At 45.6% G+C, this 15,187-nt stretch overlaps 1 protein-coding gene across 4 annotated transcripts in view; it reads right to left on the reverse strand.

Annotated features, from left to right (window-relative positions):
• Window positions 1–15,187, reverse strand: part of KLHDC3 (kelch domain containing 3) — a 35,243-nt gene that overhangs the window by 19,408 nt on the left and 648 nt on the right. For 2 of the 4 annotated variants that reach the window (XM_077814207.1, XM_077814204.1), the window contains exons 2-3: window positions 13,944–14,067; window positions 1,308–1,544 (exon numbers count right to left, since the gene is read on the reverse strand). In XM_077814207.1, coding sequence (XP_077670333.1) covers window positions 1,308–1,461 — 154 coding nt within the window. In that variant the 5' untranslated portion in view covers window positions 1,462–1,544; window positions 13,944–14,067. Of the gene's footprint in view, window positions 1–1,307; window positions 1,545–13,921; window positions 14,068–15,187 lie in introns of all 4 variants that reach the window. The other 2 variants (XM_077814205.1, XM_077814206.1) reach the window with 2 other exon arrangements.

Genomic DNA, 15,187 nt, shown 5'->3' on the forward strand with positions numbered 1-15,187 from the left:
ACAGGGTGTCAGAGGAGACAACTACTCCAGCCAATTCTATTCAGGTAATAGACGCGTGACACTATCAGACAGATGTCAGAGAGTAAGGTCTGGAGAGACTAATCAGTTGAAGAACAGCATAGCCCCTCGAATCAGATGGTATATTCAAGGATTCTGAAGGAATTTAAGAATGAAGTTACTGTAGCTACGTTTAGCGGAGTTCCTTGGAATTTTACCTGTTACTGAGGCTAGATTCACTGGTCTATTAGGTGAAATGATTAGATATAGAGTTACCATGAGCAGCAAGAGGGGGAGAGAAGTGACATGACAACATATGGAGACCACAATTCTTTAGATAAGTCAAGGCTAGAGACATTTGTAAGGAACCTCAGATGGACCCAACAAAACTAGGTGAACGGGCAGCATAAAATTCACTGAAGGCAAATGCAAGGTAATAGTCATTGGAAGGAATAATTTGAACTACTCTTGGACATTACTGGTTCTAAGTTGTGGGACAATCAAAATCTCTATGCTATGTGCAACAACCAGAAGAGCAGACAAGATGTCAGGATGCATAAGGAATGAAACAGAAAGTAACAGATTATAATGCCACCATATAAATCAATGCCACAGCCTACCATCTCCTAGCATACTGTTTTCAGTTCTGTTCTCAGTGGAGGGGAGGTTAGACATCGATAAGGAAAGTGATTAGAGGCACAAACACTTTCACATGAAGAGAGATTCCTAAGATTGGGATTGTTTAGAAAGGAAGCAAATAATGTACAAGATGTGACAACATCCAAAACAACAAATGGCATAGGAAAAAGGAAACCAGGCGCTGCTATCTACCTTTTCATAATAAGAGGAAAACAAGGGGACATTCAGTGAAATTGAAAGGCAAAGCAATATATTTAGAAAATTGCTACAAGGAAATATTTTTACATAGCACCCACTTAGCCTGTGGCACTCATTGCCACAAGGGGTCATTGAGGTCAAGAGCTGAGCAGGAGTTAAAAAACCAGACACATATGAATAATGAAAACATCCATATTCCATTAGACAGGATAAAAGGGTTTGGATTTTTATATAGAAAGGGTTAAGAACCCTCTTGCTTCAGGGCTGTGTGTTTTATAGGGGAGAAGACTGCAATTCACAAGGATCAGTGCTCTCCAAGCTGAGCACCAGTGGTGTGCACGTCTCATATTTGACTTGCATACTGCATCTACCATCAAGAGAAATGAGAGTTTGACAATATAACCTGATAACTGAGGCATGGGAATTCCAGCCTCTGCCAGCCCACGGCAGCCGCAAGGATGGAGCGCTCTTACCTGCATTAAATACGTGGACATCAATCTGCCGCAGAGTCTCATAGTCTTCACCAGAACAATACCCGCCAAAGGAATATACTTTATGGCCAACAGCCACAGCAGCGTGGTTCACTCTCCGAGGCCCACCTTCCAAGTGCACAGTCCACCGTAACATTCCCTTCTGTGAATGATCTATCCTTCAAAGCTAGAGGGCGCTACAGCCTCATGCCCATAGGGCTGGGCTGAAGCCATTTAATTCTGCAACAGAGACAGAATGCAATGCTCAGAAGATAGATCCCCACTCTCAATGTCTCCCCATGCTCTGTGTATGCCCGCTACGAAGGAAACACTTCTCTCAAGCCAACAGCTTTCCCACTGGAGAAGATTTTAAATATCTGTTTAGAACATGCATACAAAGGGTCTTCCCACCCTTGCTTGGTATGGGGGTATTTGTGACTACGTCGGCTGTATCTACTTTGAGGGGGATCTTAAAGGCCAGCTGCTTCTGGAGAAAGGAACCTGGGGCAGGATGGGGCTATTTCAGACACTACATAATGTGGCAAAAGCAGGACAGTTCATCATGTCAGCCTCAGTGACACCAGGGGTCTAGATAGCTCAGGGGATGCAGAACCTTTCCTCTGTGGTCCCTAGTCCAAAACCAGGATACCAACCAACGTGAGGTCTCCCACAAGTACCAGGCCCAATCCACAATATGTGCTGGATGGTTCCTCTAAAGATTACATTGCCCAAGGAAGTAACAGTGCATGCTGGTGGCAAAGTTTATTTCCCCGACTTCCTCCTCTTAGTCAGTGCATCTTGAAGCCTGCCCAGAACAGACTACATGCCTCTGTCACTACAGCACCTTCTTCCCCTTACCCACAGCACACAGAGCGAGTAGCACAGTATGTACAAATTAACTGCAGTAAAAAAAAAAGTCACCAAGAGGCAGAAAGTGTAAAGAACTAAGCCCTTAACTCCACCACACGATGCAGTGTGTATTGTTCATAACCTCTTGGGCTCACAAGGTGTTTTAAGCTATGTATTTGCCAGACTGGCAGCCCCTTCCCTCTCCTGATCACAGTGCAGTGGGAGAGACTCAAGGAGCAGAGAAGCCCCACGGGAGGTCCTTGCTCAACCTGTATTGGGAATTTCTGATGGTATCTTTTGATTAGCTCATATTTTCACTCACACTGAGCCCAAGGCTACAATGGGGAAAAGGAAGGCAGGGGAGGAAGAGAGAATTACAGATAGCATTTACTTCCATCTCCAACCAGCCTGGTACCCACTGCTAGGAGAACCACAGTAAGTTAAAGCAGCAGCCCATGGCCCTTCTACGACAAGTCAGAGCATGCTATGAATTTGTACAGCACACGTCAGAAGTGTTTGGCAAACCCCCAAGAAGCGCACACAGAGACAATTTTTCCATTCACTTTATTTTCTTCCTCTTCAAATTGAGCAAACGCACCAGCTCTTGGATTTATATGGTCCCCACCACCATCATAGGCGAGTAGCACATTGTTTATTCTCAACACCCCATGAAGTAGGAAAGTGGAACTATCCCCTGTTTTATGACCAGGGAATGGAGGCTCTGGGCAAGCTGTTTAACCTTTTTAAGTCACAGGTGGTGTGTGGCAGTTTGAGGATTGAAACAGGCTAGGTTTCCAACTTCAGCCACTTTTGTAGCCCTGTTTAATAGTGACTAGAAACCCTACTTCCACCTCATTCTGTCTTAACAAAAGCGAGGCAGAAGGGACTCTGCTTGAGGGTGACTTTTGAAGTTTGACAAGAGAAAGCATAGAAAGTTTCAGCCACAAGATGTTTTCAGAAAGTTTGAACAGTAATACATTGGAAACTGCTCCATAACCTTAAGCACAGTGGGAGCTAACAGTCAGCTATTACACAAAGGCACGAGAATGCTACACAAGAAAAGCAAGAAGAGCAATAACCACCACCATTAAATTAACACCAATAGTAGTTAGAGACTTTAGCCATTTTTCTCTTCCGGTTATCGCTGGTAACTTAGCCCTCCACAAGTTAATAAGCCAACAGAATTCACTCCAGAGTATTTCCCCAGCAGAGCAGTAGTCTGAGAACTAGTTCTCCACCTGAACCCAAGCTGTAGGCAACACTCCAAGCCATAGGCAACACTCCAAGCCATTTCTGGAACAATTCCAAACTTCACCTACATCAACAGTTTTTCTTCTCACCAGCCAACTCCCATTGTATAAGCTCCCCACAAAAGCTACAGAACATCCCTCAGGGAGCTGTCATGGTGACTGCTAGGGTCACCGTTAGACTAGTTGGTGATTTCAAGTCTAGCCATTCAACAGTCACAGAGCTGAGAGTGGCTTAGCCCACTTCCTAGGGGACTGACAGCCATGTCACAATTGGATTGACCTTATTAGAAGCCAAGGATTTAACAGGTCAGTTGCTGCAGGACATGCACCCATAACCATCTTGTGCCTGGCTAAAGAGAGGAAGCCTCATGTCTCCCTGCTGCTGGGAGCAGGCTCTTGCATCTCTCTCAGATGAGGATAAGAAAGGTGGGAAAAGATAAGTTCCAAAAGCATGGAAATCTGAATTCTCCCATTGGATATTATAGCCCGGTTGACATGCAAGGCAGGGACCCACTTATTAGCAGCAAACATGTAAACCTCCTCTCCTGAGGTACTCATAACACCTTCGGAACGTTCTCCTTGCAACTGGATCCGAGCTGGGCTGAGGTTGGACAGGTTGAACAGACTCAATGGAGCCATCTGAGTTAGCCGAGTACATGGGGATGGGGAACACACTTTCTGCTTTAAGAACTCTTCGGCTCCCCTTCCCCCCCCCGAACCCATCACCAAAGCAGCTGTTTCAAGCTTCTCAGTCAGTTGGTAGCCTCCTAAACAATGTGACTCTTCCTCACTGAAAGTATTAAAAGCGTAAAGTCTGTGTTTGCACTTATGCGGAGACATGCTGTCCGGTGCTGCAGAAAGGAGAGCCTCAGACTCAACCATCTCTGGTTTCAGTAATCTGGTGATAATTTCATGGGAGAGCACAGCGAATGCTTTCGCACAGCCCAAAATCTTAAGAAAACAACTGTGAGCTGAGCTGCTACAGTTAAACCAGGATATGCGAGCAGGCAGGATTCGGTGCAAAAGCACAGCCACGGTTAAGTGAAAAAGGAAGAGTAGCACCTGTCACTTTAATCTTGTGGTACAGATACATTAACGCCCCACCCCCAGCACACCCCCATGGCGGCGAGAGTCAGAGCCCTGGTCAACTCACTGGGGGCAGGGCCAGCTCCAGGCCCCAGCTTTCCAAGCAGGTGCTTGGGGCGGCATTTTGAATGGGGCGGCAGGCCATGTCCCGCGGTGGCAATTCAGGGGCAGCTCCGCCGCTCTTCCCGCCGCAGCGGCTTTCGGCGGCAGCTCCACCACCGTTGCGGCAGCGGCAATTCGGTGGTGACTTGGGGTGCTTGGGGTGGCAAAATTGGTAGAGCCACCCCTGACTGGGGGATTCGCACAACGGGGCTCCAGATAGCAGCGTAGACATTCCCACTCAGGCTGCAGCCCAGGCTTTGAAACCCAGTGAGGTTTCAAAGACTGGGCTCCAGACTGAGCCCGAATGTCTACACTGCTATTTTCAGCCCTTCAGCACAAGTCAGCCAACCCAGGCTCTGAGACTTGCTGCCAATGGGGGGGTGGGGGGGTGGTGGTAGATGGACCTTAGTTATACTTCTGCGCAAAGAGGCTCCGCCTCACAGATTTCTCCTTTTTTCCTTTCAAAAGTAAGGTAAATGCAAGAGGGGTAGATAACCTAGACACACAAGCCTGCTACAGCACATGTGCTGCAGCCAAGAATATATGAAAAGTATGCCCTTACAGAGACCATATTAGGCTGCAAGTGAAGCTACTGAACTCTCCTCAGCCTGCCTGACACATTGTACAGTAGCAAAGGCAGAAAGAGGATGGCTTCTGGAGCTGCATTTGACAGCGCAGTATGTTCTCCATACACCCACAGCCCTAAAGCTTGTTGTTTTGTTAAGCACAGCTGATTGGTAATGGATTCTTAAAGCCATATTAAGCAGTAAGCACCAATCTACAGCATTTGTTAATTCTTTATCCCTTACAAGGCCATAGCAAGTCTTGCTGTTGCCTGTAAAGTTTTATATTTTGTCAGGTTTGTTAATCATTCAACATACAGTTGCACTTTGAACCTTTTTGAATAATGAAACATATGGCATTTTAAAAGTGGGTTCTATTGCAGACACAGAAGCTTTCAGTAGAAGAACATTTTCAGTCTTTTAGAGGACTGATGATTCCAGCAAATTGCAGTTGCATTTTCTGGCACATGAATTTAAAAAAAGTTTGCGTAGTGGGTGGTGGTTGGGAGGATTCTGTCCTAGACAGACCCAATCAGGGAGTAGAATTAGGCCACTACAAACTGCTTTTGAAAATCCCACCTACACTATTTATATGTGAAGCCCTAACTCATCCTGATGCAAGTTTCAAGTCACACAGGACAAAGTTTTCAAACACATCCCTAAAAAGTAGAGACCTACATCAAAGCAAAGTCAATAAGAGTTGGGTGTTCATCACCTTTGAAAAGAAATCAGGCCATTTGGATTACGTGACTAACTTTAGGCACCCATATTTGAAAGTGTTCATCTAAGTTTGTAACAAAAATATAATAACTATTAACACACAATATGAATGACAATGAAACATTATCTGTACTTTATATCTTTACAAACAGAACCAAGCGTACATATCATGGTTAAGTATTAATTCATTTTCAAGCCTCTCACCTCTTTACATGTCCATTTCTATTAAATACAAGATCTTTTCAAGACCTCAACATAGAAGATTAAACAATTATACTGTTAACAATACACAATATGGCTTCTAATTTGCATAATCAACATTCATAAAAGTACAATGAAGAGCAAGGAATGAACCAGGGGATTATCTCCACTCTCACCTTCACCTCCAGGCCAGCCAAAGAGCTGTTGCAAAACCCATCTTCCTTTTCTTCCACTGTCTCCATCACTCCCTTCTAGATCCCTCAGTGGCTGCCTGTCTTTTGCCACACTGTATTCAAACTGCTTGGCCTCCCCTTCCATGTGGGGCATAACCTCATCCCTTCCTCTCATTACCTACTTCTCCCTTGATCTCCTCCACCTGCTCTCTGCTTCCCTACCTTCTTTTACGCTTGAACCTCTTCTATTTCTTGTCCTCCAAGCATCCTCTTTCACCTCATATGCCTCCTTAAAACCCACTTCTCATGTGCTGCCTCCCATCCAGATCCCCCTCACCATCTTTTATCTGACTGGCTCTCCTCTCCATATAGCCTACACATGGGAATCAAATTCAGTGGTTTGGAGCAGGCACTTGACCTCTCATAGGTTTGCACATGTAGCAGCAAACTTCACAGGTACCTGTTACTTCATGGGTAATATTACAATAAAGAAGGGCCAAGGTAAAGTTCCATTTCTAAGTTTTAGTTTCTAGTATTAAGTTACTAGTTAAAATATTTTAGTTAGGAATAATATTTATACCACCTTTCAAGAGATTTTCTAAGTCATTCATATTCCACTGTTCCTGTGAAGATATTTCACATGAAGGAATAAGTTCACAATCTTAATATTAATAAAAAAAATTCTCAGACATATAGCTTTAAGTGTTAAGAATTTTTCAGAGAGCATTAAGAGGTCACAATTTCTAACTTTCACTAAACCTTCTCTTTCATATTTTGTTAGGGTTGAATCACTTTTTGGTCATTTGAATTGCTTAGACACAGTACACCATCATCACTCCACAGTTTAACAGATTCCCTGTCTTTGGGAGGGAGAAACATTGACTGGATGCCATTGCAATGAATGCTTGGTTTCTTTATGGTGTTGGATCATATTAAAGAAATTCTGTATTAAAATCACAAATGACCGATTCCCCATAGTTTAAATTCCAGGGTATTAATAATTAAGAGGTCTCTTGGTTTTTGGTACTGTTTCTCTCCCTCTATGTGTGAAACTTGCAAGCTGCTAATTGTGTTAGTTCATTCTAAGACAGAGTCTGTTCTCAAAGCAATTCTTTGTAACAACAACTACTCACACAGAGAGAGACTCAAAGCAATACTCTGTAACAACAGAAACAGCACCCAGAGACTCCCTGCCCTTTTGCTGTACTCTTCTTGCTCTGTTAACAATTGTGATTAAAATAGAGATAGAGGACGTATGTGGATGGATGCTTGGTGAGGATAATAACTGAATGATCAGGGAGGTGTCAGCCTAAGAATCCAGTGTCCATCAGCTGAAGAAGGCCTGAAGTGGAAATAACGAGAGAACCCCCGGAGGGCAGACTGGAATCCACCCAACAGCCTCAAGAATGGGAGAACCAAAGAACAAGATAACATCTGGCAGCACGAAGCCATCAGGAATGTGCCATCTGCTGATTGATTCAGCAACAGCATGATGAAGCAATTCCCAGACTGGCATAGGAAGAAATTCCTATAAAAATGGACTCTAGAAAGTGAGAACTTTGGGGTCTGATTCTGCAAACCAACTTCCAGGAGCATCAGATGACCATCTGACAAGACCCTGCTCCCTCCTCACGTCTAGGCCACCTGGCCAGTGGCTTGGCATGAGCAACTCTAAGGCTGGTAACTATGATAACAACCTTGCAGAACCTGTGCGTGTGTGTGTGTATGAATGAATGAGTGAATAAATATGAAATTGAATGGAATGTTATAGCTATAACTAACTGCTTACTATGATTCTTTCTGTATTCACAATAAATGTGGCATTTTGCCTTTTCCCCTTTAGTAAGATCCTGCTGGTTTTCATTTTATTGGTAGAACAATGGAAATACCTGGCTAAGGAGACGTATATCAAAAACACCTGCCCATAAATTTTCCAAAATGTACAGAATTGTATACAGACTTCCTCAGGGATCTTTCGTTAGAGACTGGCAGCAAAACAATTAGCAGTATGAAACTTCTTCCACGTGGACATATTGACAGCTATTTACTTTAAAGATGAGACAACTAAGAAGGTACATAGAAGATCTAGAAAAATTAATGGTATAGATAAGGTAGATCAGGCTATTCTATTTGCCCTATTCTTCCACTCTAATACAACTGTGAAGTTAAAAGGTTGCAAATTCAAAACTGAGCAAAGGAAATACTTTTCCACACAGTGCAAGTTAATTTTCTGGCAGTGAGCTCCACTAGCTATCACTGAGGCCAAAAGCTTAGGAGGATTCAAAAATGGATTAACTTTTGTATAGCTAATGAGACTATCCTGAATTACAACACTAAGGATTAAACAAGGATAAAGTTTGGAAGGCATACCAGCCCTGGAGCATCAGGGCTTAAACCAGTCACTCACTGCCAAGAGGTCAGATACTTTCCTATGAGCAGGTTATTCCATAAACTGCTACTGCAGCACTCCTTTCCTCTTCCTCTGAAGCTCCTCGCACTGACCACTGGTGGTGTCCTACCACAGGGTGACAATGATCTGATTCGGCATGGCAATTAAAATGTTCTGTGTAATTTATGCTCTCCTTGGTCATATTCCTAGTTCTTTGTAAGGGACAAGGAGATTAATTCAAAAGAGTTAATAAAAGATTAGTAAGAATGAACTGCTGGTATTTAATGAAAATGCACAAAATCCTTCTTCTGTCCCACAGAAGCTCTTTGGAGCTGACACACTGGCCACATAGGTTTTACTTTAATTGCTGAAGGGATACAAGTGTTAGTTATTTGATGCAAGAGTAGCAAGGGGCAGCCCAATGACAGTATGCAAAGAGCCCGTCATCACTGCCAGGGTGGCAGGTGGGCATGGCACTCAGCCATAATGGAAGTTTCTCTAAGGACAATCAGCAGAGAAAATGATAGTATTTAGATACTCATCATTGAGAAGAATGGGACAACTCACTCCTGAGAGCCAGTAACATTTAGATAGTAACTTGTGACTAGAAGGGTTACAAGCTTCCCCTCCCCCCCAAAGAAAAGCTACATTCTGTAGAAAATAAGAGTCTTTAATCCTTAGAATACAGAACGTGTATAGCTATTTCTACCATCCCTGACTATAGAGCTGTTTAAAGCATATGCATAACTCAGAGAGCCAGTCCTCAATCAAGTTGTGACAGCCTAGCAAAGTTGTGTGTCCTTGCACAGGACTACAATTACAGCTATAAATTATATCAGAAAAGTATGTTCTGAAACAGCAATAGCTATTTGACCAAATTGGTCACAATTAGCCCATGCACCAGTTCTCAAGTTTGACTCTATAAAACTGGTGTTATTAGGAGTGAAGAAAAATGGCTGCACTTTTTGCAAAAATAAGAAATTTCATGTTTTCATTGCTGGAATGAGAGCATGCTGCTGAGCTGGCTCGCCAACCTGTGCGCCAAGGAAATGGATGCTAAAGCCATTTCTAGCAAGTGCTCAGATTTGTCTGATTGCACAGATCCAGCTCTTCCCCCCTTAATCCCCAAACCAGATGGGAAGACCCAGCAAGAAGCAGTCTGGATTTCCCAAGCCCTACCCTGCTAAGGACTCCCCAAGCAGCAGGGAATCTGCACCGGCTGTCTCCGTTAAAGTGCCTGGAGGAGAGAAAGTCCCTACCGTGCTACTGCCTTAGTCCTCAGCACTCCGTGTCCCGAGATGTGCCAGCCACAAGGTTTAATAGCACTTAAAATAGCCCCAGCCAGCTTGAAGCAGTCCATATAGACTGTTCTATTTCAGGCACATCCAACTTACAGTTAGATCCAGCCACAGAGTAATCCAGCTTCTACACTCGCTCCTGACATTTACGCACTGCTTTGGCTATTTGTTCCAAGGCAGCAGGAAAGACAGGGGCTGTGTCTACATAAGTGTATTTACTGGCTTTTTCAGCACAAACCCAGTTACACTAGATTTGGTTACAATGGTACTGCTAAACAGCCACTAAATTTGCTAACACAAATACAAGCCTTGAGGCTTGTTCAAGACACCAGGTACCTCTTGAAGCTCATCACTTCAGAGAGCAGAAACTCACCCACGTTTACCTTCAGGCAGATATCAGCACTGCCCCTGTTTATATCTCATTTCCCATCTCCTGCCATTATTCTGTTTAGCTTTTGTGCCAGATAATATCAATTCCCATGATGCTTCTTTCTTTGCTTTGTCCCACAAATGCATCTGCAATTTCTTCCAGGATCCCTTATGCCTAGAATGTCTCCCAACTTTCCACATCACACAAATTCCCTCTCCCCAAAAACCTAGTTCTTCCCCAGTCTCTGCAGCACAGTCACTCTCTCACACCAACTTAACATCTACATAAGTAGACCTCAAACAGAGGACACACACAAGGCGCACCCTGGGAAAACAAGCAGCCTCATTCACCATTTTATGCAAACTTCCCTTCCTCCCACCTGAAGTCCTCTCTCCCTGTATCATGTCATGTCACACTTCATCCCGATTGTCAAATCTTCAGGAGAGACTATTTCCTTATTCTCTGTAAGACACAACGCATGCCTAAAAATGTTGCTACAACAAAGGTCACCACATAACCGTTGGGTCACCTTACCTGGGCTAGAGAAGCGACAGCAGGAGATTTAAAAACAAGTATTTTAGTTGGATTAACTTCAACTTGGATGAAAGATTTCAGCAGCTAATACTGGGTACACACCTCGCCACACCCTCTGCAGGCAGATCATCCAAGTATCTCCAGACAGCATCATCTTGTGATCTGGACAAAGTACTGGGAGCCTGAAGATGCTGAGTTCCAAATCACAGCTCTGACAGTGATTCCCTGAGAGCCCTTGGGCACGTCCCTTCTTCTCTGCATCCATTTTCCCTTCTATAAAATGGAACAATACTGACCTTCCCCATGGAGTGGGGGCTGAGAGAGTTAATGGTTATGAAGTGCTTTCGGGATTAGTACTAAAGTTACAGTTATACCAGTATCCCCTGAATAATGACCACAGACATTATGCCATCTCCACAGCCTCCTGAACAGATACTGAACCTTCTGCACAATGCAGGCTACACCCCAGCTTTTCTGCCCATCTCATTACAAACTTCCCTATGTAATTCCTTCCCTTTTCCAGTATCTCCAGCAACCATCAGAAGAGGTTACCACATAGAGGACATAAGTCCCCTCCCCCAGATTCCCAGGATACTCCATGAAGTCTTATTTGCTGTTTGTTCAGAGCTCTCAGGGAATCTCTGAGGGCAGCTGTGACATGCATAAGATACTCAGGACTCCCAAAGAAACCTGCTATAAACAGAAATCATGATACCACACAAGGCAACTGAACTGCTCTGGAGGAAAAAAACCACCTCTCTCAAACCAAAGACATGTCTAACCAGAGTGACTGGAAGTGAGGGTTTGCCAAACACCTGTTCAATCTCAGTGCACCCCATTCACCTCCCAAAACCTCACTAAATCCATAATTATAACTCACTCCCCTACACACAACTAATACTTAGCAACATATAGAGAAACAGGATCACTAGGTCTCGCTGCGGGGGCTTCCCCACTCAGCCTGAGCGAGAGGATCCAACTGGAAAAATTAATCACAGAACCCCAGTGAAGACATCCGGGCAACAGTGAGGTGGGGAGCAGGGGAGGTTGCACTTAATCCCTCGGGATTCATCAGAATTGAGTTTTTTGTGGAGGTGGGGGGCGATTTTATTTGATGTTTCAGGTCACTGACACTAAAACATTTCAATGAGTGTCTGATCATAATAAGGTACATACTTATACCTAACAACATTTAGCAGCACATTGTATATCGACCATACATTTTATTTTATTTTAATCACCACCCTTTCCCTTCCCCCTCACCACCAAGCCATTTAAACATAACCTTTATGTGATACATGTGTATCTTTAACCACTGATATTAACTTTATTGGGATGCTGAATATTTCTAGAAGGGGAGGTGTTTCAGGAGCTAGAAAATATAGGAAATTAGAGGAAGGGTGGAATGCAATTCAGTTGTTGTGATCTGTTGTTCCTATAAACAAACTGATTACACTAGAATGTTATTAGTGCAAATGCTGGACTATCACCTGGAAAGAGACCTGAAATTATCAGCTACCACAGAGTCTTTGCAGAAAGTTTTCTATCAGTAGCCTGGCAGAGGCCAAAGGTCAGAGTGGGGTCTTTCTGCAAGATAGCAGCAACCATGTGCTTTTAGAGTGGAAAGTAAATCCCTCAGCATTGGGTAGGCCCTGCCATGAAGAGAAACCCCCACAACCTCCCTGCATGGTGACTAATACATCTGCCACACAAGCTCAGGAAGCTATTCTGAGAAGGCTAGACTCAGACGTTCATGGGGTTTTCCATATAAGCCTTATGTCAGTCCACCCCATGGGGGCCAGTGCAGGACCGGTCCCTATGGAAGTATGTACTTAGTCCTAGTTTTAAGTGATGGGGTTACCTCCACTTTCCTTAGGAGACTGTTCTCCAGTCAGATACATCTCAGACTTGTCTATACTTACGGCTAGATCGGCACTTCTGCAACCGATGCAGTGGTGTCGATTTAGCAGATCAGGTGAAGACCCACTAAGTCAATGGCAGAGTGCTCTCCCATCAACTCCAGTACTCCAGCTCCTCGAGAAGAGTAAGGTAAGTCAGCGGGACAGCATCTCCCATACAGCGGTGTCTACACCATGCTGTGTGTAAGTCGACCTAAGTTACATCAACTTCAGTTATGTAACTTAGGTCGATTTACAGCTGTAGTGTAGAACAGCCCTCACTCTCCAGAAGTCTTTCCTGAGATTCAGCCCACATTTGTTTCTTGAGATTCAATCCACATTGCCAGGAACAAGCAACCTGCTAGGAGCCTATGACATATACTACCTTGTCTATGAGATGTCTGTGTAAGGACAGACTGAGGACCCCTTCTGGATGCCTCTGAAAGTGGGAGCCATCAAAGATGAAGAAAGATGTTTAGTTTGGAAGAGAGGAGATTAAGGGGGAGACATGAAATACTTGAAAGGCTGCCACGGGGGGAAAAAAAAAAAAAGATGGAGAAAAGCTGTTCTCTCTTGCCACAGAGGGCAAGACAAGAAGCAATGGGTTCAAACAGATTTAGATTAAATCTCAGGAGACACTAACTGTAAGAACAGACTGCCTAGGGAGATTGTGGAAGCTCCATCCCTGGAGATTTTCAAAAGGAGGCTGGAGCCATCTGTCTTGGATGGTTTAGACACAACAACTCCAGCACCTTGGCAGGGGGCTAGACTAGAGTAGATGACCCTGGCAGTCCTTTCTAACCCTACGATTCTAAGAACAGAAATTCAAGTTAAATAGTCATTTCTTGGCTCTGCCCTTTCAGATAAAGCTCCACTAGAAGGGGTGAAGAGGAACATTATGTCCCGGTGTGGCAGCAATGTGTGTTTTCCATTAGGGAAGAGGAAGGTAACACCTTGCTCCACCCCCCAAGTCCTGTTCCTACAAGAGGCCCAGCTACTGGGGTCCACCAAGTTTTGTTACAAACCGTTCAAAAGAGCTTCCATAAGCACCAATCAGAAGACCTTTCAATCCATTTGCCAAGGCACATGCACTTCTCATTTCAGGACAGGGCACACAGTGAGGAGACACTGACCTCCACTGAGGCACATATTAAGAATTTATGATCCAGGAGATAAATACTGACCGAGGGGAAGTGAAGAACAAACCTTGGTAACAGAAACTGAAATGAAAGGCCGATCCCCATGAGTTACAGGCATTTTGAATGTCTCCATCAGAAACACCAGTGTCATCATCACAGCCATGGATTTCAGAAGTGGGACGATTTTCCCTCTGAAACCAACAGGAAAGACGAAGTCAGAGGGTCTGGGCACTTGCTGAAGCCAGCCATGGAAGTCAAATTGGATTCTTTCATTTTCAAGAAACAAAACCCCAGGCCACACCTTTACCCTACAGAGGGTCATCAAATAAGTAAAACCCACGAACTGGAGAGAGAGGTTTATCCATTCTAGTAACTAAGGACGCAATTTTCAGAAATACCCAAGTGACCAAGGAGCACAAGACCCTGAAACTAAACACAATCACTTAGGGGCTTTTGAAAATAAGTCACTCCCTATGGGCATCATTTACATAGACTTGTGTTTAATTTTCCAACCCAGACCTCTATAGGCCCTTCTCAGGTTAGATACCACGTATGAGATGAGCCACTTCCCCAGACCAGCTCCTACTGCCCACCGGACAAGCTCACCATTCCCTGCCACACACCCACCAGCCATTACCATGCCCCAAGGCCAGGCATACCAATGTTTGCTGCCATCACCAAGAGCCCAGTGACAAGCTACATCAGAATGGAGAATGAAAGCTGCTCCAGAGCAATCCAGCCTGCCTGGCACCACACAGACACTTGCTCTGCTCCGAATTGCAATGCAGCAGACACATGGCACAGAGGAACCGGCTCTCTGCCTGCCCCTCTCCTGCAGCAAGGCACCAGCTCTCCACCCCAATCCCCCCAAGGGCCACCCGCCCCACGCAGGGCACCGGCTCCCCACCCCCGACAGGGCACCTGCCCCCCCCCCAGGGGCACTGGCTCCCCCGCCCGCCCGCCCCCCCCCAGGGCACCTGCCCCCTCCCCGGGCACTGGCTCCCCGCCCGCCCCCCCCCCAGGGCACCTGCCCCCTCCCCGGGCACTGGCTCCCCGCCCGCCCCCCCCCAGGGCACCTGCCCCCTCCCCGGGCACTGGCTCCCCGCCCCGCCCCCCCCAGGGCACCTGCCCCCTCCCCGGGCACTGGCTCCCCGCCCGCCCCCCCCAGGGCACCTGCCCCCTCCCCCGGGCACTGGCTCCCCGCCCGCCCCCCCCAGGGCACCTGCCCCCCTCCCCGGGCACTGGCTCCCCGCCCGCCCCCCCCAGGGCACCTGCCCCCCTCCCCGGGCACTGGCTCCCCGCCCGCCCCCC

This window comes from Eretmochelys imbricata, chromosome 3, assembly GCF_965152235.1.
Source record: "Eretmochelys imbricata isolate rEreImb1 chromosome 3, rEreImb1.hap1, whole genome shotgun sequence".
NCBI lineage: Eukaryota > Metazoa > Chordata > Testudines > Cheloniidae > Eretmochelys > Eretmochelys imbricata.